General features: G+C 50.8%; 1 protein-coding gene across 1 annotated transcript in view; it reads right to left on the reverse strand.

The window, feature by feature from the left end:
* LOC309564354 (uncharacterized protein) overlaps window positions 1-17,137 on the reverse strand; it is a 149,123-nt gene extending 131,986 nt beyond the window's left edge. The window contains exons 1-3 of the mRNA XM_082268982.1: window positions 16,786-17,137; window positions 14,631-14,728; window positions 13,978-14,080 (exon numbers count right to left, since the gene is read on the reverse strand). Coding sequence (XP_082125108.1) covers window positions 13,978-14,080; window positions 14,631-14,728; window positions 16,786-17,002 — 418 coding nt within the window. The 5' untranslated portion in view covers window positions 17,003-17,137. The remainder of the gene's footprint in view (window positions 1-13,977; window positions 14,081-14,630; window positions 14,729-16,785) is intronic.
* Between the last annotated feature and the right edge of the window lie 9,424 nt (window positions 17,138-26,561).

Genomic DNA, 26,561 nt, shown 5'->3' on the forward strand with positions numbered 1-26,561 from the left:
TCCCGGGTGTGGCTTTCTGTCTCTTATCACCCTAGATTTTTTCTTAATGCTCAGTTTTTGATAAATGGCTGCATACATAGGTGATGGGTTGTGCCTCTTAGGCCCTCTCTGCTGCTTTATGTAAATAGTTTTCTAAGAATGTTGGAAGTGGATTATGTATATATTGTATATATTCTGCACATGGATGTGAATTCCTTTGTTTTTTTCTGTTGGAATATTGTACTATAGTTCTGTTTTTTACTTTTGTATAAAATATGTTGCTTGATTCTTTTCAATAAAAGATCAATAGTGTCCCATCATTGGTGTTAGTGGGAGAAATAGTGTTCCATCATTGGGAACAATGGGAGGAATAGTGCCCCATCATTGCTGTCAGTGGGAGGAGTAGTTTCCCATCATTCAGCTTCGGGTGTGGCTGCTGGAAGGTTCTCTGGCTGTGTGTCTGTTGCTGCTCCAGGTGATCTGTGTAGGAGGGGAGTGAGGTGAAATCCCTCCCAGCTCTCCTGGCCCCCTTCTGGGGAAGCCATGGAGGCCAGCAGGGCCTCTCCTGCTGGAGGCTCTCAGACATCCCCTGGGCGGATGGATGGCACCCCTGCTCCTGTGCAGCCCGTGGTTGGTGATCTCTCTGCACCTGGTGAGGATGAAGATGCTGGATCCATTCGGGAGCGAGTGGTGGCCGGGATCAAAGTCCTCAATAAGGAGAGAGACAAGCTCTACAAGCTTAGAGCGGATTTAAAGCGCCTGAGAAAGCAGCGTGAAGGCTTGTTCAGCAAGAACCGTGGATCAATGGATTCAGAGGTCCAATTAGCGAAAGTCCGTGTGGATCATCAAGAAACTATCGTGGCCATGATGGAAGGCAGGGATGGTCCCTTCAGGGAGAAGTTTTGCAATGAACGGAGGTTTGCAAAGATGGAGGTGGAGGAGGAGACCCCCGGTTCTGACCCCCTTCCCCCTCAAGGTGAGGTAAGCAGCCCATTGCCATCTCAGGGCTCAGGAGGCATGTTGAAAGTTATACAGGTAATGGAGTCTCCAATGCAGGAAGATCAGCTGGTGTTTGGTGATGTGGAGGACTTACCTGAGAGTGTGCCTGATAAAGTAAAGTATATAAAGCCCCAGCTTACAGATAAAACAGTTTTTGTGCCTTTTAGCACCTTGCCTAATGATGGGTTTCCTAATGACACTCCGGGTGATTCCCCTATGCTCAGCAATGTTGTGCCTGCTGCTGATGTCTCTAAACAGGAAAAGTTGTGTTTAAAAAATGACATTTCTGCTGAAGAACCACAAAACCCAGAAGAGCCGATTAACCCCCCTTCTGCTGAGCTTAAAACTATTTCAGTCACTGTTGAACAGGACTCTACAGCGCAGCAGCAGGAAACATCTGGTACTGCATCAGAAACAGTTATCCCTAATAACATTGCAGGCATGGTGGATCCCACCATTATATGTGGAACTGATAATGCTGCTTGTTTAGGCCAAGCTGGTAAAAATAATAATAGTAGTGTACCTGATAATGTGACATCAGTGTGGGGTCTTGGCCCTAATAAGCCTACATTTGCACAGGTGGTAAGCTGTGCTCCTGGCAATATCACCAAGCCAGGGTTACAATCAAGGAGGAGCTCTGCTTCTAATCAGGGTTTTCCCTCGCGGGCTGCCACTATGAGCACCATTGGATCTGGTATTGGATCTATGGCTTCTGCTGGGGGTCCAAGGCGGAACGTAGTCCTCCTTAAATGGGAAGGTGGTGCAGTCCCTCTAGCAAGGCGTATGGTGGTGGACCTGATCTTAGATATGGGTTTTGGGGCTAATGACCTATATGCCCTGATACATGTGGCTGGAAGCCGGGAATACACAGTTAGTTTCACCAGACCAGAGGGTCTTGACTTGTTCTGGGAACGATATATGGCTCGGTGCAGGTCAAGACCCGAATGGGAAGGTCTGGTGCCAGTGGCAGTTTCCCAAAGGTCAACAGTGAAGAAAATTACTATTGTCCTTACAAATGAGAGTGTTCCTGCTCGGGACTTAGAGGTCTGGTTGAGAAATTATGGGGATGTTTTGACCAGGCCGGATAAAATTCATGATGAGCGTGGCATCTGGACCGGGGGTTGGTCGGTAACGGTCAGGTTGGCTAGGGATGGGAATGTTGTCCGTCACCTGCCCTCCTCTGCTTTTATAGGGAGGGATAGGATGACTATTTTTTATCCCGGTCAGCCAAAACTGTGTCACCGCTGTGGAGAAAAGGGGCATTTTAGCTCCTCTTGTTCAGCACTGATCTGTTCAGTGTGTCGGGGACAGGGTCATGTGGCCAGGGACTGCACCCAGGCGATAAGGTGCAACCTGTGCCTGCGCCTTGGCCACCCCTACAGCCGATGTCCTGAAGCCTGGCATAATATGGATAGAGAGGTGATAGATGATCTGTTAAGGCTGGACAGGATGGAGGATGAGGCCCCTGTTGTACCACCCTCCTCTGCGGTGACTGACCCCCCTGGTCTTGTGAAGGATCCCTTCCTAGTCCCTGTGCCCACCCCTCCTGTATCTGTAAGTTTTCCTTCTGTGTCTGTCCCTGTGTCCCCCCAGCCTACTGTACCGGCTCCTCTTGTGTCAGAATCTGCCAAGTCTGTGCCCCCTGAGTCAGTTATTCCCGATCAGTCTTCCCTTCCTAAGTGTGACCTTAAAGAAGCCCCCCACCCACCAGGAGTGGTAGAGGGTACCAAAAAGGGTGCTGCTGCGGCTTCCTCTGTAAAGAAGTCTTCTGTGAAGACTTCAAAGAAGAAGAAGAAAACAAGAGATGAAAGCATCTCTGAATCTGACCTTCAGTACCTGGAGGAGAGAAGGAAGGTTGTGAGGCGGAAGAGACAGACGGTGAGGACGGAACAGGGACAGGATGCCTCAGTGACTGTCTCCAACCGTTCTAGGGCTTCTGCTTGGGATATCTCCTCATCTGGGGATTCTTCTGAGCAGAATTCAGAAATTGAAATGGAGTTGGAGGAGGCTTCAAGAAAGAGAGAGGCTTCTGGTGATGAGCAGCAGAGGGGAGCTAAGAAGCAATCCACCCAATAACCCAAATGGCGGTTCCCCCTCCGTTAAAAGTGGTGACAATAAATGTCGCCAGCATTAAGTCGGTAAGAGCTCGTTCTATGGCCTTCTTTTTGTTCAGCCAATTAGATGCTGAAATTTTATTTTTGCAGGAGACTAGGCTCACCTCCTTGGCAGATATTCATATGGCCAAGAGAGAGTGGAGGTATGGTCCATCTTACTGGTCTCTTGCGGCCGAGCCTTACGGCGGGGTGGCGGTGTTGTTTAAAACCGGCATGGTAACTGTCCGGCGGGTTATTGAGGTGGAGATTGGGAGATGTATGGTCTTAGACGTTCTTGTGGGAGGGCAGGACCTGCGCCTAATTAATATTTATGGGCCGCACACAAAGTGGGACAGGAAATGCCTTTTTACAAGGATCAAGCCATTTCTTTTTACATCCCGGCAAGTGGTTTTTGGAGGTGACTTTAATACTGTGACTAGGCCCAAGGACAGGAAGGACTTCAATGACCGGCTGGGATATGATAGCGTTTTTTTAAATAGTATGGTTAGGGATGCTGGTCTTGTGGATGTGCACATTAAGCACCTCCCGGATGACACAGGGTTCACCTTTCATCGAGGTAATAGTCAGAGTAGGATAGATAGTTTTTTTTTGAAGGAGGCCTCTGCTTTCTCACCCCCAGTGGTGCAGGCGGTGGAGTTCTCTGATCACTGTATGCTATCTGTGGTCTTGAATGCTTCAGATTTCCCTCAGAGGGGCAAAGGCATCTGGAGATTAAATTCGACTCTCCTTGAGGAAGAACATGTTAGACAATCCTTTGAGGAATTCTTTCAGGCACAGGTGACCATCCTGGACTTTTGTAGCAGCAAGGCTGAGTGGTGGGAGCTGACCAAAAAGAGGATTGCTGGATTCTTCAGGGGCCTAGCCAATAAAAAACAGTTTAATAGATACATGACCTACCAACGTTTGCGGAGGAAGCTGGATATTCTTGTCTCGAGAGGAGGAGATCCTGGGGCAATCTCTGAAGTGAAAATCCTCCTCAGGAAGTGTCAATATGACCGGCATACCTCTTTGGTTCTGGAGCGGGACTATGGGAAATACCACTCGCCTGACCCTTACCAGAACTGCAAACAGGGTGTAGCTGTTAAGATGGTCGTTGGCCTTAAGGACAGTCTTCCTTGACAAAGTCCAGGTCAGGGATCCTGGAGGTCATGAGGTCTTTTTATGCTGAACTTCTTGGGAAGAAGGAGCTTGACCGAGACAAGATGGAAAGCTTTTTGGACTCTATTCCAGGTCTAAATGGTGGAGATGTCCCTTTGATGAATTTGACAGAAGAGATCACAGTTGAAGAGGTGACGAGGGCAATTGAACAGCTTGCCATCAAGAAGTCACCTGGACCGGATGGTCTGACGGCTGAGTTTTACAAAGCCTTTAAGTCTATTCTGGCCCCACATTTGGTAGAGATTTTTAACAGTTGTCTTGCTGAGGGGGTGCTTCCCCCTTCCATGAGACACTCAGCTGTGATTCTTCTTTCAAAAGGTAAAGATCCTTCGATGATTGAGAATTGGCGCCCCATCAGCCTTCTCAATGTCGATAGAAAGGTGCTGGCGAAGATACTTTTCTGGCGCCTATCGGCAGTAGCAGAGTCTTTGCTTTCTCGCCATCAGCACTGTTCGATCCAGGGTAGGAGCACCTTCACAGCGGTTTTAGCTGTCCGGGAGGCCTTGGAGCAGTGCAGGGCTGCAGGCTGGGGAAAGTATCTACTGGCATTGGATCAGGCAAAGGCTTTCGATCGTGTCAACCATGAGTACCTGTGGTTGCTCTTTAGTAAGTACGGTCTGCCGGGTGGTTTTGTCGATTGGTTAAAAGTTTTGTATAAGGGGGCAGAAAGCTTCCCTCTTGTTAATGGTTGGGTTGGACAGTCCTTTGAGGTTGGTTCTGGGGTGCGCCAGGGTTGTCCGCTGAGTCCCCTGCTCTATGTGTTTGCAATCGACCCCTTCATCAGGAGGCTAGAGAGCAGCATGTTGTGTGGGGTACCAGTGGGAATCCCGGGTGAGCCGCCTTTGAGGGTTGTTGCCTATGCGGATGATGTGTCAGTGATTGTCACTGGGACAGATGAAGCGGAGGAGGTGGTCTCTCTGACATCACGGTACTCTGAAGCATCAGGCTCCAAGATCAATCAGGAAAAGAGTGAAGTTTTTTGGATGGGAAAGGAAGGTGAGGGGTTTGATCTCCCGGACACTTTTCCAGTGCCCCAGGAAAAAATTAAGATATTAGGCATTGAATTTGGACCTGGCGATTATGGCCTCAAAAACTGGGAAGGCAGGCTGGAAGTTGCCAATACTAAGGTGGTCAGCTGGAAGAGATGGAAGTTATCTCTGAGGGAAAGGGTTGATCTGATTAAGACTTACCTGATACCGATCTTCTTGTATGTCAGCCCTGTCTGCATCTTGCCAGTGTCTCTCTATGCTAGGATCTATAGTGTGTTCTTCCAGATGCTGTGGGGGAACAGACTGAACCCCATCAAGAGGAATGTCACCTATCTATCCAGGAGGGAGGGTGGCTTAGGTATGGTCAACCCCGTTCTTTTCTTTTCACTGCTATTTCTCAAGTTTAACATTGGTAGTATGCTTGCAGTGGAACCTCCTGGATGGGCAGGCATGTTTAGATCTTGGTTTAGGCCTTTTCTGCGACTTTGGGAAGAAGGTGGCCAAGTGAAGAATCTCAGGGGTCATCGTGGTCAGCTCCCAGCCTATGTCGCTCCGTGTCTGAAGTTGCTGCGGCAGTGGCGACTGTCGGCTGAAGATCTCAGATCCGCTCCGAGGAAAGTCCTTATGAGCCGAGTCTTGAGTGAAGTCTTTCATGACCCACTGGCCTTAAGGGATTGCCCAGGCCCAATTTTGAGGGAAGGGTTAAGATTGATTAATTTGGCTAGAGTCCCCCTTAAATTCAGGGATCTGGCCTGGTTGTGCTTCCACGGGAGGCTCTATGTTCGGGGCAATTTGAAATTCCGCAGTGGGATGGATCGTGGTTGTCCTCGGGAGGAATGTGCAGGTGAGGAGGAGACTATGGACCATTTTCTGCTTCGTTGCCCTTTTAACATAGAGGTATACAAACAGGTTGGGCGGGCCCTCGGTGTTCCTTTCCTCTCCAGGCTGGGTTATGCTGAGTGGGTGTACGGAGCATTCAATACTGGTGGGGGCTTTTGTTTGGATACACTATTTTTAGTTAGTTTAGTAGTCCGTTATTACACATGGAACGCACGGTGTCAGGTCACCCTTCGGCGTAAAATCCTTCCTGTTCAGGTGGTGGTGTGTGACATTCTGCATGAGGTGGGGAAGATTCGGGCGCTTGAGAGAGACAAGTGGGGTCAGAGGGCTTGGCTGAAGGCGTGGAGGGGTTTCAAGCCTCCCTGACTGCCAGGAGTCTCTTTCCCGGGTGTGGCTTTCTGTCTCTTATCACCCTAGATTTTTTCTTAATGCTCAGTTTTTGATAAATGGCTGCATACATAGGTGATGGGTTGTGCCTCTTAGGCCCTCTCTGCTGCTTTATGTAAATAGTTTTCTAAGAATGTTGGAAGTGGATTATGTATATATTGTATATATTCTGCACATGGATGTGAATTCCTTTGTTTTTTTTTGTTGGAATATTGTACTATAGTTCTGTTTTTTACTTTTGTATAAAATATGTTGCTTGATTCTTTTCAATAAAAGATCAATAGTGCCCCATCATTGGTGTCAGTGGGAGGAATACTGCCCCATATTGGTGTCAGTGGGAGAAATAGTGTTCCATCATTGGTGTCAGTAGGAGGAGTAGTGTCCCACCATTGGTAACAATGGGGGGGAATAGTGCCCCATCATTGGTTATCAGTGGGAGGAATAGTTCCCCATCACTGGTGTCAGTGGGAGAAATAATGCCCCATCATTGCTGTCAGTGGGAGGAGTAGTTTCCCATCATTCAGCTTCGGGTGTGGCTGCAGGAAGGTTCTCTGGCTGTGTGTCTGCTCCAGGTGATTTCTGTGAGAGGGGAGTTCGGTAAAATCTCTCCCAGCCCTGCTGGCCCCTATCTGGGGAGGCCATGCAGGCCAGCAGGGCCTCTCCTGCTGGAAGCTCTGAACCATCCCCTGGGCTGATGGATGACATACCTGCTCCTGGACAAGCCATGGCTGGAGATCTCTCTGCCCCTGGTGAGGATGAGGATACCGAGTCCATTCGGGAGCGAGTGGTGGCCGGGATCAAGGTCCTGAATAGGGAGAGAGACCAGCTCTACAAACTGAGAGCAGAGTTGAAGCGTCTGCGAAAGCAACGTGAAGGTTTGTACAGCCGCAACCGTGGATCTATGGATTCGGAAATCCAGTTGGCAAAGGTCCGGGTTCAACACCAGGAAACCATTGTGGCCATGATGGAAAGCAGAGAGGGGCCCTTTAAGGAAAAGTTCTGCAATGACCGCAGATTTGCAAGGATGGCAAAGATGGAGGTGGAGGAGACCCCCAGTTCTGACCCCCTGCCCCCCCAGGGTGAGGTAAGCAGCCCATTGTCTTCTCAGGGCTCAGGAGGCATGCTGACAGTGATCCAGGCAGTGGAGTCTCCATTACGGGTGAATCAGCTGGTGTTTGGTGAGGAGAACTTTCCTGATAATGTGCCTGATAAGGTAAAACCTAGCAAGTCACAAGTGACTGATAAAACTATTTTTGTGCCATTTAACACCTTGGCTAATGCGGATGTTTTGCCCAATGACACCCAGGCTGGTAATTCCATATCCAGCAATATTTCAGCTGCGGATGTTTCCTTGCAGGAAAAACTGCATTTAAAAAATGACATTGCAGCAAAGGAACTACAAGAGCCAGAGCAACCAATTAACCCCCCTTTTGCTGAGCCCAAGGCTGTTTGTTCAGTCACAGCTATTGTTCAGGACTCTATACTGCAGCATCAGGCCACTTGTGGTACTACAACAGACACTGTGATAATGAATGGTGATTTTAACGATTTTTCTATTTCAGCTGTTCTGAATAATGCTGCCAATATGTGTGCAATGGACAATCCTGCTGGCTCAGTACAAGCAATTAATAATAAGGATAGTAATAGTAATAGTAATGTACCGCCTAAAGTTACATCAGTATGGGGTCTTGGCCCTGATAAGCCTTCTTTTGCTCAGGTGGTACGCTCTGCACCTGGTAATGTTATTAAGCCAGGGCTGCAGCCAATGAGGAACCCTGCTTCCAGGCAGAGATTTACACCACAAACTGCCACTTTGAGCGCCCCTGGTTCAAGTCTTGGGTCTCTGGCTTCTGCTGGGGGTCCAAGACGTAATGTCGTTATACTTAAATGGGAAGGTGGTGCAGTCTCTCCAGCACGGCGTGTGGTGGTGGATATGATTTTGGAGATGGGCTTTGGGTCGAATGACCTTTATGCCCTAATACATGTAGCTGGGAGCCGGGAGTACACAATAAGCTTCACCAGGCCGGAGGGTCTTGACCTGTTCTGGGAACGATATGAGGCTCGGTGCAGGTCAAGACCCGAATGGGAAGATCTGGCACCAGTTGCTGTTTCGCAGAGATCGACGGTTAAAAAAATAACCATCATCCTCACTAACGAGAGTGTTCCTGCTCGGGACTTAGAGGTCTGGTTAAGGAACTATGGTGAGGTTTTGACAACGCCAAATAAAATCCTTGATGAACGTGGCATCTGGACTGGGGGTTGGTCAGTAACGGTCAGGTTGGCCAGGGATGGGAATGTTGTCCGTCACCTGCCCTCCTCGGCTTTCATAGGGAGGGATAGGATGACTATTTTTTATCCTGGTCAGCCAAAGCTGTGTCACCGCTGTGGAGAAAAGGGGCATTTTAGCTCCTCCTGTTCAGCCTTAATATGTTCAGTATGTCGGGGACAGGGTCATGTGGCCAGGGACTGCACCCAGGTGATAAGGTGCAATCTGTGCCTGCGCCTTGGCCACCCCTACAGCCAATGTCCGGAGGCCTGGCACAATATGGAGCAGGAGGTAGTAGATGAACTGTTGAGGCTGGACAGGATGGAGGATGAGGCCCCTGGTGTATCATCCTCCTCTGCGGTGACGGACCCCCCTGGTCCTGTTCAGGATACCTCCCCAGTTTCTGTGGCCAACCCTCCTGTGTCTGTAGGTATTCCTTCTGTGGCTGTCTCTGTGTCCCCCCAGCCTACTGTACCCGCTCCTCTTGTGTCACAACCTTCTAAGTTTGTGCCCCCCGAGTCAGTTATGCCCCATGAGTCTTCCCCTCCTAGGTCTGACTTAAGGGAAGGTCCCCCCCCACCAGGAGTGGTAGAGGGTACCAAAAAGGGTGCTGCGGCTTCCTCTGTAAAGAAGTCTTCTGTGAAGACTTCAAAGAAGAAGAAAACAAGAGATAACCTCTCTGAATCTGACCTGCAGTATCTAGAGGAGAGAAGGAAGGTTGTGAGGCGGAAGAGACAGACGGTGAGGATGGAACAGGGACAGGAAGCCCCAGTGTCTGTCCCCAACCGTTCTAGGGCTTCTGCATGGGATATCTCCTCATCTGGAGCTTCTTCTGAGCAAAATTCTGATTCAGAAATGGAATTGGAGGAGGCCTCAAGAAAGAGAGAGGCTTCTGGTGATGAGCAGCAGAGGGGAGCTAAGAAGCAATCCACTCAATAACCCAAATGGCGGTTCCCCCTCCGTTAAAAGTGGTGACAATAAATGTCGCCGGTATTAAGTCGGTAAGAGCTCGTTCTATGGCCTTCTTTTTGTTCAGCCAATTAGATGCTGAAATTTTATTTTTGCAGGAGACTAGGCTCACCTCCTTGGCAGATATTCATATGGCCAAGAGAGAGTGGAGGTATGGTCCATCTTACTGGTCTATTGCGGCCGAGCCTTACGGCGGGGTGGCGGTGTTGTTTAAAACCGGCATGGTAACTGTCCGGCGGGTTATTGAGGTGGAGATTGGGAGATGTATGGTCTTAGACGTTCTTGTGGGAGGGCAGGACCTGCGCCTAATTAATATTTATGGGCCGCACACAAAGTGGGACAGGAAATGCCTTTTTACAAGGATCAAGCCATTTCTTTTTACATCCCGGCAAGTGGTTTTTGGAGGTGACTTTAATACTGTGACTAGGCCCAAGGACAGGAAGGACTTCAATGACCGGCTGGGATATGATAGCGTTTTTTTAAATAGTATGGTTAGGGATGCTGGTCTTGTGGATGTGCACATTAAGCACCTTCCGGATGACACAGGGTTCACCTTTCATCGAGGTAATAGTCAGAGTAGAATAGATAGGTTTTTTTTGAAGGAGGCCTCTGCTTTCTCACCCCCAGTGGTGCAGGCAGTGGAGTTCTCTGATCACTGTATGCTATCTGTGGTCTTGAATGCTTCAGACTTCCCTCAGAGGGGCAAAGGCATCTGGAGATTAAATTCGACTCTCCTTGAGGAAGAACATGTTAGACAATCCTTTGAGGAATTCTTTCAGGCACAGGTGACCATCCTGGACTTTTGTAGCAGCAAGGCTGAGTGCTGGGAGCTGACCAAAAAGAGGATTGCTGGATTCTTCAGGGGCCTAGCCAATAAAAAACAGTTTAATAGATACATGACCTACCAACGTTTGCGGAGGAAGCTGGATATTCTTGTCTCGAGAGGAGGAGATCCTGGGGCAATCTCTGAAGTGAAAATCCTCCTCAGGAAGTGTCAATATGACCGGCATACCTCTTTGGTTCTGGAGCGGGACTATGGGAAATACCACTCGCCTGACCCTTACCAGAACTGCAAACAGGGTGTAGCTGTTAAGATGGTCGTTGGCCTTAAGGATAGTACAGGTTCCTTGACAAAGTCCAGGTCAGGGATCCTGGAGGTCGTGAGGTCTTTTTATGCTGAACTTCTTGGGAGGAAAGAGCTTGACCGAGACAAGATGGAAAGCTTTTTGGGCTCTACTCCAGGTCTAAATGGTGGAGATGTCCCTTTGATGAATTTGACAGAAGAGATCACAGTTGAAGAGGTGACAAAGGCAATTGAACAGCTTGCCATCAAAAAGTCACCTGGACCGGATGGTCTGACGGCTGAGTTTTACAAAGCCTTTAAGTCTATTCTGGCCCCACATTTGGTAGAGGTTTTTAACAGTTGTCTTGCTGAGGGGGTGCTTCCCCCTTCCATGAGACACTCAGCTGTGATTCTTCTTTCAAAAGGTAAAGATCCTTCGATGATTGAGAATTGGCGCCCCATCAGCCTTCTCAATGTTGATAGAAAGGTGCTGGCGAAGATACTTTTCTGGCGCCTATCGGCAGTAGCAGAGTCTTTGCTTTCTCGCCATCAGCACTGTTCGATCCAGGGTAGGAGCACCTTCACAGCGGTTTTAGCTGCCCGGGAGGCCTTGGAGCAGTGCAGGGCTGCAGGCTGGGGAAAGTATCTACTGGCATTGGATCAGGCAAAGGCTTTCGATCGTGTCAACCATGAGTACCTGTGGTTGCTCTTTAGTAAGTACGGTCTGCCGGGTGGTTTTGTCGATTGGTTAAAAGTTTTGTATAAGGGGGCAGAAAGCTTCCCTCTTGTTAATGGTTGGGTTAGACAGTCCTTTGAGGTTGGTTCTGGGGTGCGCCAGGGTTGTCCGCTGAGTCCCCTGCTCTATGTGTTTGCAATCGACCCCTTCATCAGGAGGCTAGAGAGCAGCATGTTGTGTGGGGTACCAGTGGGAATCCCGGGTGAGCCGCCTTTGAGGGTTGTTGCCTATGCGGATGATGTGTCAGTGATTGTCACTGGGACAGATGAAGCGGAGGAGGTGGTCTCTCTCACATCACAGTACTCTGAAGCATCAGGCTCCAAGATCAATCAGGAAAAGAGTGAAGTTTTTTGGATGGGAAAGGAAGGTGAGGGGTTTGATCTCCCGGACACTTTTCCAGTGCCCCAGGAAAAAATTAAGATATTAGGCATTGAATTTGGACCTGGCGATCATAGCCTCAAAAACTGGGAAGGCAGGCTGGAAGTTGCCAATACTAAGGTGGTCAGCTGGAAGAGATGGAAGTTATCTCTGAGGGAAAGGGTTGATCTGATTAAGACTTACCTGATACCGATCTTCTTGTATGTCAGCCCTGTCTGCATCTTGCCAGTGTCTCTCTATGCTAGGATCTATAGTGTGTTCTTCCAGATGCTGTGGGGGAACAGACTGAACCCCATCAAGAGGAATGTCACCTATCTATCCAGGAGGGAGGGTGGCTTAGGTATGGTCAACCCCGTTCTTTTCTTTTCACTGCTATTTCTCAAGTTTAACATTGGTAGTATGCTTGCAGTGGAACCTCCTGGATGGGCAGGCATGTTTAGATCTTGGTTTAGGCCTTTTCTGCGACTTTGGGAAGAAGGTGGCCAAGTGAAGAATCTCAGGGGTCATCGTGGTCAGCTCCCAGCCTATGTCGCTCCGTGTCTGAAGTTGCTGCGGCAGTGGCGACTGTCGGCTGAAGATCTCAGATCCGCTCGGAGGAAAGTCCTTATGAGCCGAGTCTTGAGTGAAGTCTTTCATGACCCACTGGCCTTAAGGGATTGCCCAGGCCCAATTTTGAGGGAAGGGTTAAGATTGATTAATTTGGCTAGAGTCCCCCTTAAATTCGGGGATCTGGCCTGGTTGTGCTTCCACGGGAGGCTCTATGTTCGGGGTAATTTGAAATTCCGCAGTGGGGTGGATCGTGGTTGTCCTCGGGAGGAATGTACAGGTGAGGAGGAGACTATGGACCATTTTCTGCTTCGTTGCCCTTTTAACATAGAGGTATACAAACAGGTGGGGCGGGCCCTCGGTGTTCCTTTCCTCTCCAGGCTGGGTTATGCTGAGTGGGTGTACGGAGCATTCAATACTGGTGGGGGCTTTTGTTTGGATACACTTTTTTTAGTTAGTTTAGTAGTCCGTTATTACACATGGAACGCACGGTGTCAGGTCACCCTTCGGCGTAAAATCCTTCCTGTTCAGGTGGTGGTGTGTGACATTCTGCATGAGGTGGGGAAGATTCGGGCGCTTGAGAGAGACAAGTGGGGTCAGAGGGCTTGGTTGAAGGCGTGGAGGGGTTTCAAGCCTCCCTGACTGCCAGGAGTCTCCGTCCTGGGTGTGGCTTTCTGTCTTTTATCACCCTAGATTTTTTCTTAATGCTCAGTTTTTGATAAATGGCTGCATACATAGGTGATGGGTTGTGCCTCTTAGGCCCTCTCTGCTGCTTTATGTAAATAGTTTTCTAAGAATGTTGGAAGTGGATTATGTATATATTGTATATATTCTGCACATGGATGTGAATTCCTTTGTTTTTTTTGTTGGAATATTGTACTATAGTTCTGTTTTTTACTTTTGTATAAAATATGTTGCTTGATTCTTTTCAATAAAAGATCAATAGTGCCCCATCATTGGTTATCAGTGGGAGGAATAGTGCCCTATTACTGGTGTCAGTAGGAGGAATAATGCCCCATCATTGGTGTCAGTGGGAGGCATAGTGCCCCGTTATTGGTGTCAGTGGGAGAAATAGTGTTCCATCATTGGTGTCAGTAGGAGGAATAATGCCCCATCATTGGTGTCAGCCCATCATTGGTGTCAGTGGGAGGAATAGTGCCCCATCATTGGTTATCAGTGGGAGGAATAGTGTCCCATCATTGGTGTCAGTTGGAGGAATTGTGACCCATCATTGGTATCAGTGGGATGAATAGTGCTTCATAACTGGTATCAGTGGGAGGAATAATGCCCCATCATTGGTATTGGTGAGAGGAATAGTGCCCCGTCATTGGTATCAGTGGGAGGAATAGTGCCTCATCATTGGTATTGGTGGGAGGAATAGTGCCCCGTCTTTGGTGTCAGTGGGAGGAATAAGGGAGGACTCCCCTCACTGGGTACATACTGTCCCCCCATTATTGTCTACTGACAGAGGAGGGGGGAGAAGAAGAGATTGTTGTAGTGACTGAACAAGGAGAATCTGGGACTCTTCTCTGGATTTACTGTTTATTACTCACCTGTGCTGATCTCTTGAATGATTTCCTCCTCCGTACACGGTTCATCATCCCTTGCAGACGGCTCTTCTTCATGTTCAACTTTAATTATAATTAGGTCTTCAACCTGCAAATACACAATGACCTCCGATCATATTTAATCACCCTTTATGATTTAAGAACACAAGAAAATTATAGCTATGATTTTGTAGCATAGTTCCACTGGTCCAGCTTGGACTAATGTGACTATGCATATTTTATATTTGACCAATCCCTGGAGAACCTGCAAATCACTGTAGTAATTGACACTATTACAGTAATAGCAGCAGTCTTTTGGGTCCAGGTGGAGATTGTGACATCAGTGCCTCACATTTCCCCCTTGTCCAATCAGAGAATGACTTGTATTCATTGTTGATAAAAAAACAAAACAAAGCGTACCCTGAATGGTGGCAGTACCAAGCAAGGGAGCCCCTGTGGTTACTATGAAGAGGGGGCAGCCACTTGGTCCTGGACCCCAAAGACTGCTGCTATCAGTGTAGTAGCTGTAAATTTGCAGCTTTGCCAGGGATTGGTCAGGTATGAGATATTCAATTCAAGCTGAATCAATTTAACTATGCTATAAAATTCATACCTAAACTTCATCTTTAAATTTAATTAGGACTCTCAGTGCCCTCTACCTGATCCTCCTGCGGGATCTCCTGATGTTCCTGTGTGGAGTCCCGGGAATACAGAGGACGGGGACATCTCTCTGGGGGATTTCTATTACTGGATCCATCTGTAGGAAACACACACACTGACTGAATACATTGTTTTTATGTCTTTATATCAGAGGATGTGTGTATCTAGGGGGATCCTCTACATCAGGGGTCTCCAAACCTTTTGAACAAAGGGACAGTTTTTTATCCTTTTGACTTTGGTGGGCGGGTGGGGGAGACTGTGGCCAGTGGAAGTAAGCAAAGCCATATCCTTGGTTTTAGTGGGGGGAATAATGTCCCGTTGTTGGCATCAGTAGGATGAATAGTGCCCCATCATTGGTGTCAGTAGGATGAATGGTGCCCCATCATTAGTGTCACTGGGAGGAATGGTGCCCCATCATTAGTGTCACTGGGAGGAATAGTGCCCCATCATTAGTGTCACTGGGAGGAATAGTGCTCCATCAATAGTGTCAGTGGGAGGAATGGTGCACCATAAATAGTGTTAGTGGGAGGAATGGTGCCCCATCATTAGTGTCACTGGGAGGAATGGTGCTCCATCAATAGTGTCACTGGGAGGAATGGTGCTCCATCAATAGTGTCACTGGGAGGAATGGTGCTCCATCAATAGTGTTAGTGGGAGGAATGGTGCCCCATCATTAGTGTCACTGGGAGTAATGGTGCTCCATCAATAGTGTCAGTGGGAGGAATGGTGCCCCATTATTAGTGTCACTGGGAGTAATGGTGCTACATCAATAGTGTCAGTGGGAGGAATGGTGCCCCATTATTAGTGTCACTGGGAGGAATGGTGCTCCATCAATAGTGTCAGTGGGAGCAATGGTGCCCCATTATTGGTGTCAATGGGAGGAAGAGTGCCCCATTATTGGTGTCACTGGGAGGAATGGTGCTCCATCAATAGTGTCACTGGGAGGAATGGTGCTCCATCAATAGTGTCAGTGGGAGGAATGATGCCCCATTATTAGTGTCACTGGGAGGAATGGTGCTCCATCAATAGTGTCAGTGGGAGCAATGGTGCCCCATTATTGGTGTCAATGGGAGGAAGAGTGCCCCATTATTGGTGTCACTGGGAGGAATGGTGCTCCATCAATAGTGTCAGTGGGAGGAATGGTGCTCCTTCAATAGTGTCAGTGGGAGGAATGGTGCCCCATCATTAGTGTCACTGGGAGGAATAGTGCTCCATCAATAGTGTCAGTGGGAGGAATGGTGCCCCATTATTGGTGTCAATCTGAGGAATAGTGCCCCATCATTAGTGTCACTGGGAGGAATGGTGCCCCATCATTAGTGTCAGTGGGAGGAATGGTGCTCCATCAATAGTGTCAGTGGGAGGAATGGTGCCCCATCATTAGTGTCACTGGGAGGAATGGTGCTCCATCAATAGTGTCACTGAGGGGAATGGTTCCCCATCATTAGTGTCAGTGGGAGGAATGGTGCCCCATCATTAGTGTCAGTGGGAGGAATGGTGCCCCATTATTAGTGTCACTGGGAGGAATGGTGCTCCATCAATAGTGTCAGTTGGAGGAATGGTGCTCCATCATTAGTGTCAGTGGGAGGAATGGTGCCCCATTATTAGTGTCACTAGGAGGAATGGTGCTCCATCAATAGTGTCAGTTGGAGGAATGGTGCTCCATCATTAGTGTCAGTGGGAGGAATGGTGCCCCATCATAAGTGTCACTGGGAGGAATGGTGCCCCATCATAAGTGTCACTGGGCGGAATGGTGCTCCATCAGAAGGGTCAGTGGGAGGAATGGTGCCCCATTATTGGGGTCAATGGGAGGAAGAGTGCCCCATCATCGGTGTCAGTGGGAGGAGTGGTGCCCCATTATTGGTGTCAATGGGAGGAATGGTGCTCCATCATTAGTGTCACTGGGAGGAATGGTGCCCCATCGCTAGTGTCACTGGGAGGAATGGTGCTCCATCAATAGTGTCAGTGGGAGGAATGGTGCCCCATTATTGGTGTCAATGGGAGGAATAGTGCCCCATCATTGGCCTCAGTGGGGGAATATTGTCTTAAGGGCAGGATAAAGGCAAGTGAAAAATCGCATCTGCCCCCTGGCCACAGTTTGGCAACCACTGTTCTATACTCTTCTCTCCTTTACAAAAAATTAAAGTCTCCTCTTACCCGGTGATGTGAGGGGCGACCGATTCTCCATTATGACGTCTTCTACAGATCCTTGTGTCCTTCTATAAATTCCCACTCCTCTGTATGTCTGAGTTTGTACTTGGAGTAAAGGCTGGCCTACAGCAAGTATTACAGCATTAGAATGATGCCAATATTTATCATAAAAAATAACTAAGCATTCTACTGCCCAACTGGGGAACTTTACCTTCCTCACCATAGACACCGCACAGACCTCATATCAGATGCCGTTGGTGCTCCTATGCTGTTGGCATTTCTTCTATCTGTCCTAGAAAATAAAGAAAAGGCTCTCTTTTTCCAGGCCTGTAAGTAGACAACCTTACCATTATAAGGCTTCCTGCCAGCCACATGGCTAATCCCATGGAGCTACTACTCTTTGTCGCTTGACCCATAACAGCTTCTTCGGGCTCCTGGGGCCAGTAGTGGAAGCATTGCTTTGTAAAGGAACTGTAATGGCAGACATCTCTAGCATATCCTCAGCAGTGATGAGCTTATGCGTGTTCTGGCTAGGAGCCAAACACGTGTGCCAGCCTGCCAGGAAGCCGTCACCTGCCACCTGTCACCTGCCACCTGAGGGCATTCCCAACCCTGCAACCACATGTATACACACTCCTTATATAAGTGTGGCTGGAAGGGGCGAATGCCCCAGCTGCATATGATTGGCTTGTACAGGTGACAGCTTCATGTTGGGCTTGTACATGTGGGTTTGGATCCTAGTCAGAACATGACAGTGCCCATCAATGATCACCAATCTTTAAGAGCCTCCTGAGGCCTATCTCCAGCCTTCAACTACAACCGCGGTATATCACCAGTCTCCGACCATCTTCAGCAGTCTCTGGTAATCCTCTATAGAGTTATATGTGTAACCCTCTAAAGATGGCATGGGCCACACATTTCTAACAAAATGAAAATTCCTGTTTACTAAAGATGCTATGACCTCTAGTATATATTGGAATGTCTATTTTAGGACCCTTTGAAGTGCCAACTGCTGTACTCTCACAGTGCCAAAATGACGGTTTTGGCTTTCATGAGGATTGGTCCTCAGCATCATCAGCCTCAGAGGAGCTCTTTACCAGCCTCAGAGGAGCTCTCCATCAGCCCCAGAGGAGCTCTCCATCAACCCAGGAGGAGCTCTCCATCAGCCCCAGCGGAGCTCTTCCCCAGCCCCAGCGGAGCTCTCCATCAGCCCCAGAGGAGCTCTCCATCAGCCCCAGAGGAGCTCTCCATCAGCCCCAGAGGAGCTCTTCATCAGCCTCAGAGGAGCTCTTCATCAGCCTCAGAGGAGCTCTTCATCAACCTCAGAGGGGCTCTTCATCAGCCTCAGAGGAGCTCACCATCAGCCTCAGAGGAGCTCACCATCAGCCCCAGAGGAGCTCACCATCAGCCCCAGAGGAGCTCTCTATCAGCCTCAGAGGAGCTCTCCGTCAGCCTCAGAGGAGCTTACCATCAGCCCCAGAGGAGCTCTCCATCAGCCTCAGAGGAGCTCTCCATCAGCCTCAGAGGAGCTTACCATCAGCCCCAGAGGAGCTCTCCATCAGCCCCAGAGGAGCTCTTCACCAGCCCCAGAGGAGCTCTTCACCAGCCCCAGCGGAGCTCTTCACCAGCCTCAGAGGAGCTCTTCACCAGCCCCAGCGGAGCTCTTCACCAGCCCCAGCGGAGCTCTTCACCAGCCCCAGCGGAGCTCTTCACCAGCCTCAGAGGAGCTCTTCGTCAGCCTCAGAGGAGCTCTCCATCAACCCCAGCGGAGCTCTTCATCAGCCTCAGAGGAGCTCACAATCAGCCCCAGCGGAGCTCTTCACCAGCCCCAGCGGAGCTCTTCACCAGCCTCAGAGGAGCTCTCCATCCATCAGCCCCAGCGGAGCTCTTCACCAGCCCCAGCGGAGCTCTTAACCAGCCTCAGAGGAGCTCTCCATCAGCCTCAGAGGAGCTCTCCTTCAGCCTCAGAGGAGCTCTCCTTCAGCCTCAGAGGAGCTCTTCATCAGCCCCAGAGGAGCTCTCCATCAGCCCCAGAGGAGCTCTTCATCAGCCCCAGAGGAGCTCTTCATCAGCCCCAGAGGAGCTCTCCATCAGCCCAGGAGGAGCTCTCCATCAGCCCCAGCGGAGCTCTTCACCAGCCCCAGCGGAGCTCTTCACCAGCCCCAGCGGAGCTCTTCACCAGCCCCAGCGGAGCTCTCCATCAGCCCCAGAGTAGCTCTCCATCAGCCCCAGAGGAGCTCTCCATCAGCCCCAGAGGAGCTCTTCATCAGCCTCAGAGGAGCTCTTCATCAGCCTCAGAGGAGCTCTTCATCAGCCTCAGAGGAGCTCACCATCAGCCTCAGAGGAGCTCACCATCAGCCCCAGAGGAGCTCACCATCAGCCCCAGAGGAGCTCACCATCAGCCCCAGAGGAGCTCTTCATCAGCCCCAGAGGAGCTCTCCATCAGCCCCAGAGGAGCTCACTATCAGCCCCAGAGGAGCTCTCCATCAGCCTCAGAGGAGCTCTCCATCAGCCCCAGAGGAGCTCTCCATCAGCCCCAGATGAGCTCTTTATCAGCCCCAGAGGAGCTCTCCATCAGCCTCAGTGGAGCTCTTCACCAGCCCCAGAGGAGCTCTCCATCAGCACCAGAGGAGCTCACCATCAGCCTCAGAGGAGCTCTCCATCAGCCCCAGAGGAGCTCTCCATCAGCCCCAGAGGAGCTCTTCATCAGCCCCAGATGAGCTCTTCATCAGCCCCAGAGGAGCTCTCCATCAGCCCCAGAGGAGCTCTTCATCAGCCCCAGAGGAGCTCTCCATCAGCCTCAGAGGAGCTCTTCACCAGCCCCAGAGGAGCTCTCCATCAGCACCAGAGGAGCTCACCATCAGACTCAGAGGAGCTCACCATCAGCCTCAGAGGAGCTCTCCATCAGCCCCAGAGGAGCTCTTCACAAGCCCCAGCAGAGCTCTCCATCAGCCTCAGAGGAACTCTTTACCAGCCTCAGAGGAGCTCTTCACCAGCCCCAGCGGAGCTCTCCATCAGCCCCAGAGGAGCTCTTCACCAGCCCCAGAGGAGCTCTTCACCAGCCCCAGAGGAGCTCTTCACCAGCCCCAGAGGAGCTCTTCACCAGCCCCAGCGGAGCTCTCTATCAGCCCCAGAGGAGCTCTTTACCAGCCTCAGAGGAGCTCTCCATCAGCCTCAGAGGAGCTCTCCATCAGCCCCAGAGGAGCTATCCATCAGCCTCAGAGGAGCTCTTCACCAGCCCCAGCGGAGCTCTCCATCAGCCTCAGAGGAGCTCTCCATCTGCCCCAGAGGAGCTCACCCTCAGCCCCAGAGGAGCTCTCCATCAGCCTCAGAGGAGCTCTCCATCAGCCCCAGAGGAGCTCACCCTCAGACCCAGAGGAACTCACTATAAGCCCTAGAGAAGCTCACCATTAGCCCCAGATGAACTCACCATCAGAAAAAGAGGACCTCACCATTAGCTTTGGAGAAGGTCACCATCAACCTCAGAGGAGCTCACCATCAACCTGAGAGGAGCTGACCATCAACTCAAAAGGAACTCACCATCAACGCTAGCGAAGTTCACCATTAACCCCAGAGAAACTCACCACAAGCCTCAGAGGAGCTCACCATCAGCCTCAGAGGAGCTCACCATCAACCTCAGAGGAGCTCACCATCAACCTGAGAGGAGCTGACCATCAACTCAAAAGGAACTCACCATCAACCCTAGAGAAGTTCACCATTAACCCCAGAGAAACTCACCACCAGCCTCAGAGGAGCTCACCATCAGCCTCAGAGGAGCTCACCATCAGCCCCATAGGAGCTCACTATCAGCCCCATAGGAGTTCACTATCAGCCTAGAGGAGCTCATCATCAGCCCCAGAGGAGCTCTCCATCAGCACCAGAGGAGCTCACCATCAGCCTCAGAGGAGCTCACCATCAGCCTCAGAGGAGCTCTCCATCAGCCCCAGAGGAGCTCTCCATCAGCCCCAGATGAGCTCTTCATCAGCCCCAGAGGAGCTCTCCATCAGCCCCAGGTGAGCTCTTCACCAGCCCCAGCAGAGCTCTCCATCAGCCTCAGAGGAGCTCTCCATCAGCCCCAGAGGAGCTCTTCACCAGCCCCAGAAGAGCTCTTCACCAGCCCCAGCGGAGCTCTCCATCAGCCCCAGAGGAGCTCTCCATCAGCCTCAGAGGAGCTCTTCACCAGCCCCAGAGGAGCTCACCCTCAGCCCCAGAGGAGCTCTCCATCAGCCTCAGAGAAGCTCTCCATCAGCCCCAGAGGAGCTCACCCTCAGCCCCAGAGGAGCTCTCCATCAGCCTCAGAGGAGCTCTCCATTAGCCCCAGAGGAGCTTACCCTCAGACCCAGAGGAACTCACTATAAGCCCTAGAGAAGCTCATCATTAGCCCCAGATGAACTCACCATCAGAAAAAGAGGACCTCACCATTAGCCCTGGAGAAGGTCACCATCAACCTGAGAGGAGCTCACCATCAACCTGAGAGGAGCTGACCATCAACTCAAAAGGAACTCACCATCAACCCTAGAGAAGTTCACCATTAACCCCAGAGAAACTCACCACAAGCCTCAGAGGAGCTCACCATCAGCCTCAGAGGAGCTCACCATCAGCCCCATAGGAGCTCACTATCAGCCCCATAGGAGTTCACTATCAGCCTAGAGGAGCTCATCATCAGCCTCAGAGGAGCTCATCATCAGCCCCAGAGGAGCTCTCCATCAGCACCAGAGGAGCTCACCATCAGCACCAGAGGAGCTCCCCATCAACCTCAGAGGAGCTCACCATCAGCCCCATAGGAGCTCACCATTAACCCCATAAGGAGCTCACCGTCAGCTCCAGAGGAGCTTACCATCAGCCCCAGAGGAGCTCAACATCAGCCCCAGAGGAGCTTACCATCAGCACCAGAGGAGCTCACCATCAGCTCCAGAGGAGCTCACCATTAACCCCATAAGGAGCTCACCATCAGCTCCAGAGAAGCTTACCATCAGCCCCAGAGGAGCTCAACATCAGCTCCAGAAGAGGTCATCATCAGCCCTAGAGGAGCTCACCATCAGCTCCAGGGGAACTATCAAGGACTAGAGGAGCTCACCATTAACCCCCAGAGGAGCTCACCATCAGCTCGAGAGAAGCTCACCATCAGCCCCAGAGGAACTCACAATCAGAACTAGAGGAGCTCACCATCAGTCCCAGAGGAGCTAACCATCAGCCCTAGAGAAGCTCACCATCAGCCCCAGAGGAGCTCACCCTCAGACCCAGAGGAACTCACTATAAGTATAAGCCCTAGAGAAGCTCACCATTAGCCCCAGAGGAACTCACCATCAGAAATAGAGGACCTCACGATTAGCCCTGGAGAAGGTCACCATCAACCTCAGAGGAGCTCACCATCAACTCAAAAGGAACTCACCATCAACCCTAGAGAAGTTCCCCATTAACCCCAGAGAAACTCACCATCAGCCCCATAGGAGTTCACTATCAACCTAGAGGAGCTCATCATCAGCCCCAGAAGAGCTCATCATCAGCCCCAGAGGAGCTCATCATCAGCCCCATAGGAGCTCACTATCAGCCCCAGAGGAGCTCACCATCAGCTCCAGAGGAGCTCTCCATCAGCCTCAGAGGAGCTCACCATCAGCTCCAGAGGAGCTCTCCATCAGCCTCAGAGGAGCTCACCATCAGCCCCAGAGGAGCTCACCATCAGCTCCAGAGGAGCTCACCATCAGCTCCAGGGCCTGATTAAGAGCATCATGGGCTTGGTGCTGAGGATTTTGTAGGGCCTTAAGGGCCGTGCCTTGGCATGCACCCAGAAGAGGAAGGGTGCAGCCATGCATGCCTAATTCAACATGGGATGCTGTCTCTGAAGCCCATAAACACATCCATGCATCGGCAACTGTCCCTCCTTGTCCGGCCTTCGTGCTGTGTGGGGAGGTTCTGAGGGAGCTGCCTGGGGAAGCGAGCATAGAAGCCAGACTTCTGTGTTTACAAGTGACAGAAGAGCGGTAACAGTGAATATGGCCAACCCGGGGCCTATATAAAAGGTAGGGGCCTGGAGCTGCAGCTCCAATAGCCCCTACGTTAATCTGGCCCTGATCAGCCCCAGAGGAGCTCACCATCAGCCCCAGAGGAGCTCACCATCAGCCCCAGAGGAGCTCACCATCAGCTCCAGAGGAGCTCACCATCAGCTCCAGAGGAGCTCACCATCAGCTCCAGAGGAGCTCTCCATCAGCCTCAGAGGAGCTCTCCATCAGCTCCAGAGGAGCTCTCCATTAGCTCCAGAGGAGCTCTCCATCAGCTCCAGAGGAGCTCTTCATCAGCCTCAGAGGAGCTCACCATCAGCCTCAGAGGAGCTCTCCATCAGCCTCAGAGGAGCTCTCCATCAGCCTCAGAGGAGCTCTCCATCAGCCTCAGAGGAGCTCACCATCAGCCTCAGAGGAGCTCTCCATCAGCCTCAGAGGAGCTCTCCATCAGCCTCAGAGGAGCTCTCCATCAGCTCCAGAGGAGCTCACCATCAGCTCCAGAGGAGCTCTCCATCAGCCTCAGAGGAGCTCTCCATCAGCCTCAGAGGAGCTCTCCATCAGCTCCAGAGGAGCTCTCCATCAGCCTCAGAGGAGCTCTCCATCAGCCTCAGAGGAGCTCACCATCAGCCTCAGAGGAGCTCTCCATCAGCCTCAGAGGAGCTCTCCATCAGCCTCAGAGGAGCTCTCCATCAGCCTCAGAGGAGCTCTCCATCAGCCTCAGAGGAGCTCACCATCAGCCTCAGAGGAGCTCTCCATCAGCCTCAGAGGAGCTCTCCATCAGCCTCAGAGGAGCTCTCCATCAGCTCCAGAGGAGCTCTCCATCAGCTCCAGAGGAGCTCTTCATCAGCTCCAGAGGAGCTCTCCATCAGCCTCAGAGGAGCTCTCCATCAGCCTCAGAGGAGCTCTCCATCAGCTCCAGAGGAGCTCTTCATCAGCTCCAGAGGAGCTCTCCATCAGCCTCAGAGGAGCTCTCCATCAGCCTCAGAGGAGCTCTCCATCAGCTCCAGAGGAGCTCTCCATCAGCCTCAGAGGAGCTCTCCATCAGCCTCAGAGGAGCTCTCCATCAGCCTCAGAGGAGCTCTCCATCAGCCTCAGAGGAGCTCTCCATCAGCTCCAGAGGAGCTCTTCATCAGCTCCAGAGGAGCTCTCCATCAGCCTCAGAGGAGCTCTTCATCAGCTCCAGAGGAGCTCTCCATCAGCCTCAGAGGAGCTCTCCATCAGCCCCAGTGGAGCTCTCCATCAGCCTCAGAGGAGATGACCACCCAATGTTCTACACATCAGAGGACAGTAGGGAGATGACATGATCCCCCCACACAGAGTACTGGGACCCCCTTCACTCATAATAAGAAGACATTATTACCTCCTCCTCACTGGACACACACACTCCAAGATAACACCCCCTCCAGGAGAATTCTCATACTCCTTGAATCGCTCTTCTCTTCTTTGAGCTACAACAAAATGGCCGCCACATATCCGACCCCGAGGACACCTTTTCTTGACTAAGAATCTTTCTGACGCCAGGCGGTGAAATAAACCTTCACCCGTAATTCTACTGTCATATACTCGGTGCAAACAGTAGAGGGAAAGCAGCAACAGTAAGGAAGCCCTCTACACCAGGAGGGTTGGCGGACATTTTGTCGTGGCCCATGAAAGGAGCTGAAGCAGTTGTGAGACTCCTCCTGATTGGGGGGGGGGGGGATTAGTAATGAGGAGGTAATAATGTCTTCTTATTAATAAAAGGGGGTTCCAGCACTCTGTGTGGACTGGGTGGGGGGATGGTGTCACCTCAATGAGTCCTCATCTTCCTGCTGTCCTCTGATGTGTAGAACATTGGATGGGGGCTTCACTGAGGCTGATGGTGAGCTGTGATGGTGCTGATGATGAGCTGTGATGGTGCTGATGGTGAGCTCTGATGGTGCTGATGATGAGCTGTGATGGTGCTGATGGTGAGCTCTGATGGTGCTGATGGTGAGCTCTGATGGTGCTGATAGTGAGCTATGATGGTGAGCTCTGATGGTGAGCTCTGATGGTGCTGATGGTGAGCTCTGATGGTGCTGATGGTGAGCTGTGATGGTGCTGATGGTGAGCTCTGATTGTTCTGATGGTGAGCTCTGATGGTGCTGATAGTGAGCTATGATGGTGAGCTCTGATGGTGCTGATAGTGAGCTATGATGGTGAGCTCTGATGGTGAGCTCTGATGGTGCTGATGGTGAGCTCTGATGGTGCTGATAGTGAGCTATGATGCTGATGGTGAGCTCTGATGTTGCTGATGGTGCTGATAGTGAGCTATGATGCTGATGGTGAACTCTGATGGTGCTGATAGTGAGCTGTGATGTTGCTGATGGTGAACTCTGATGGTGCTGATGGTGAGCTCTGATGGTGCTGATGGTGAACCCTATTGGTGCTGATGGTAAACTGTGATGGTGCTGATGGTGAGCTATGATGCTGATGGTGAGCTCTGATTGTGCTGATGGTGAGCTCTGATGGTGCTGACGGTGAACCCTATGTGTGCTGATGGTGAGCTGTGATGTTGCTGATGGTGAGCTCTGATGTTGCTGATGGTGAGCTCTAATTTTGCTGATGGCGAACCCTATGTGTGCTGATGGTGAGCTGTGATGTTGCTGATGGTGAGCTCTGATGGTGAGCTCTAATTTTGCTGATGGTGAACCCTATTGGTGCTGATGGTAAACTGTGACGGTGAGCTATGATGTTGCTGATGGTGAGCTCTGATGGTGCTGATGGTGATCTCTAATTTTGCTGATGGTGAACCCTATTGGTGCTGATGGTAAACTGTGACGGTGAGCTATGATGTTGCTGATGGTGAGCTCTGATGGTGCTGATGGTGAACTCTGTTGGTGCTGCTGCTGATAGTGTTGGTAGCAACCGCCCCACCATGTTGAGGGCATGTGGCCTGGTATGGTTCAGGAGGGGGGGGGCACTCGCTCATCGCCTGACCTGCCGGGCTGCATCCTGGGATAAGGGTCTGGTGTGGATTTTTGGTGTGGGGTTTCCCTTAAAATTTATACCATCCCCTTTTTTTTTTTCTTTTTTGTTCAGCTGTCAGCGGGGAAACCCATTGACAGCTGATGACTTATCGGTTGCTAAGGACGCCGCGACCGTCTTCCCAGCCCCATTCCTTAACAACCAGCTTACACTGCACTCCGGGGAATGCGATGCGATTTCAGCCGTACATATTGTATGGCTGAAGTCGCATTGCACAGACTTTGCATGTGATCTGCACAGCAATGTGGTACGGCACAGGAGGGCTGCCCTGCCGCAGTATATCTGTGTGGGGCGGTCCAGAAGAGGTTAAAAGAAAAAAGCCTGGAATAGTGTAAAGTCCTTAAAAAAATGTATTGAAAAAAAATCTGCACTTATGGTTTATAAGATCTTAGCACTTTAGGTGATCCTAGAACATCTGTTGGTGATCCTGGTATGCTGAAACATCTGTTGGTAAACCTGGAATGCATCTGATGGTGATCCTGAAACATCTGTTGGTGACCCTGGAACACGCTTACTTGTTATCCCGAAACGCACCTGCTGGTGATCCTGGAACACTCCTTTTGGTGATCCTGGAACTCCCCTTTTGGTGATCCTTGATCTCCCCTTTTGGTGATCCTGGAACACTCCTTTTGGTGATCCTGGAACTCCCCTTTTGGTGATCCTTGATCTCCCCTTTTGGTGATCCTGGAACTCCCCTTTTGGTGATCCTGGAACACTCCTTTTGGTGATCCTGGAACTCTCCTTTTGGTGATCCTAGAACACTCCTTTTGGTGATCCTGG

This window comes from Pelophylax lessonae (assembly GCF_965119305.1).
Source record: "Pelophylax lessonae genome assembly, chromosome: 9".
NCBI lineage: Eukaryota > Metazoa > Chordata > Amphibia > Anura > Ranidae > Pelophylax > Pelophylax lessonae.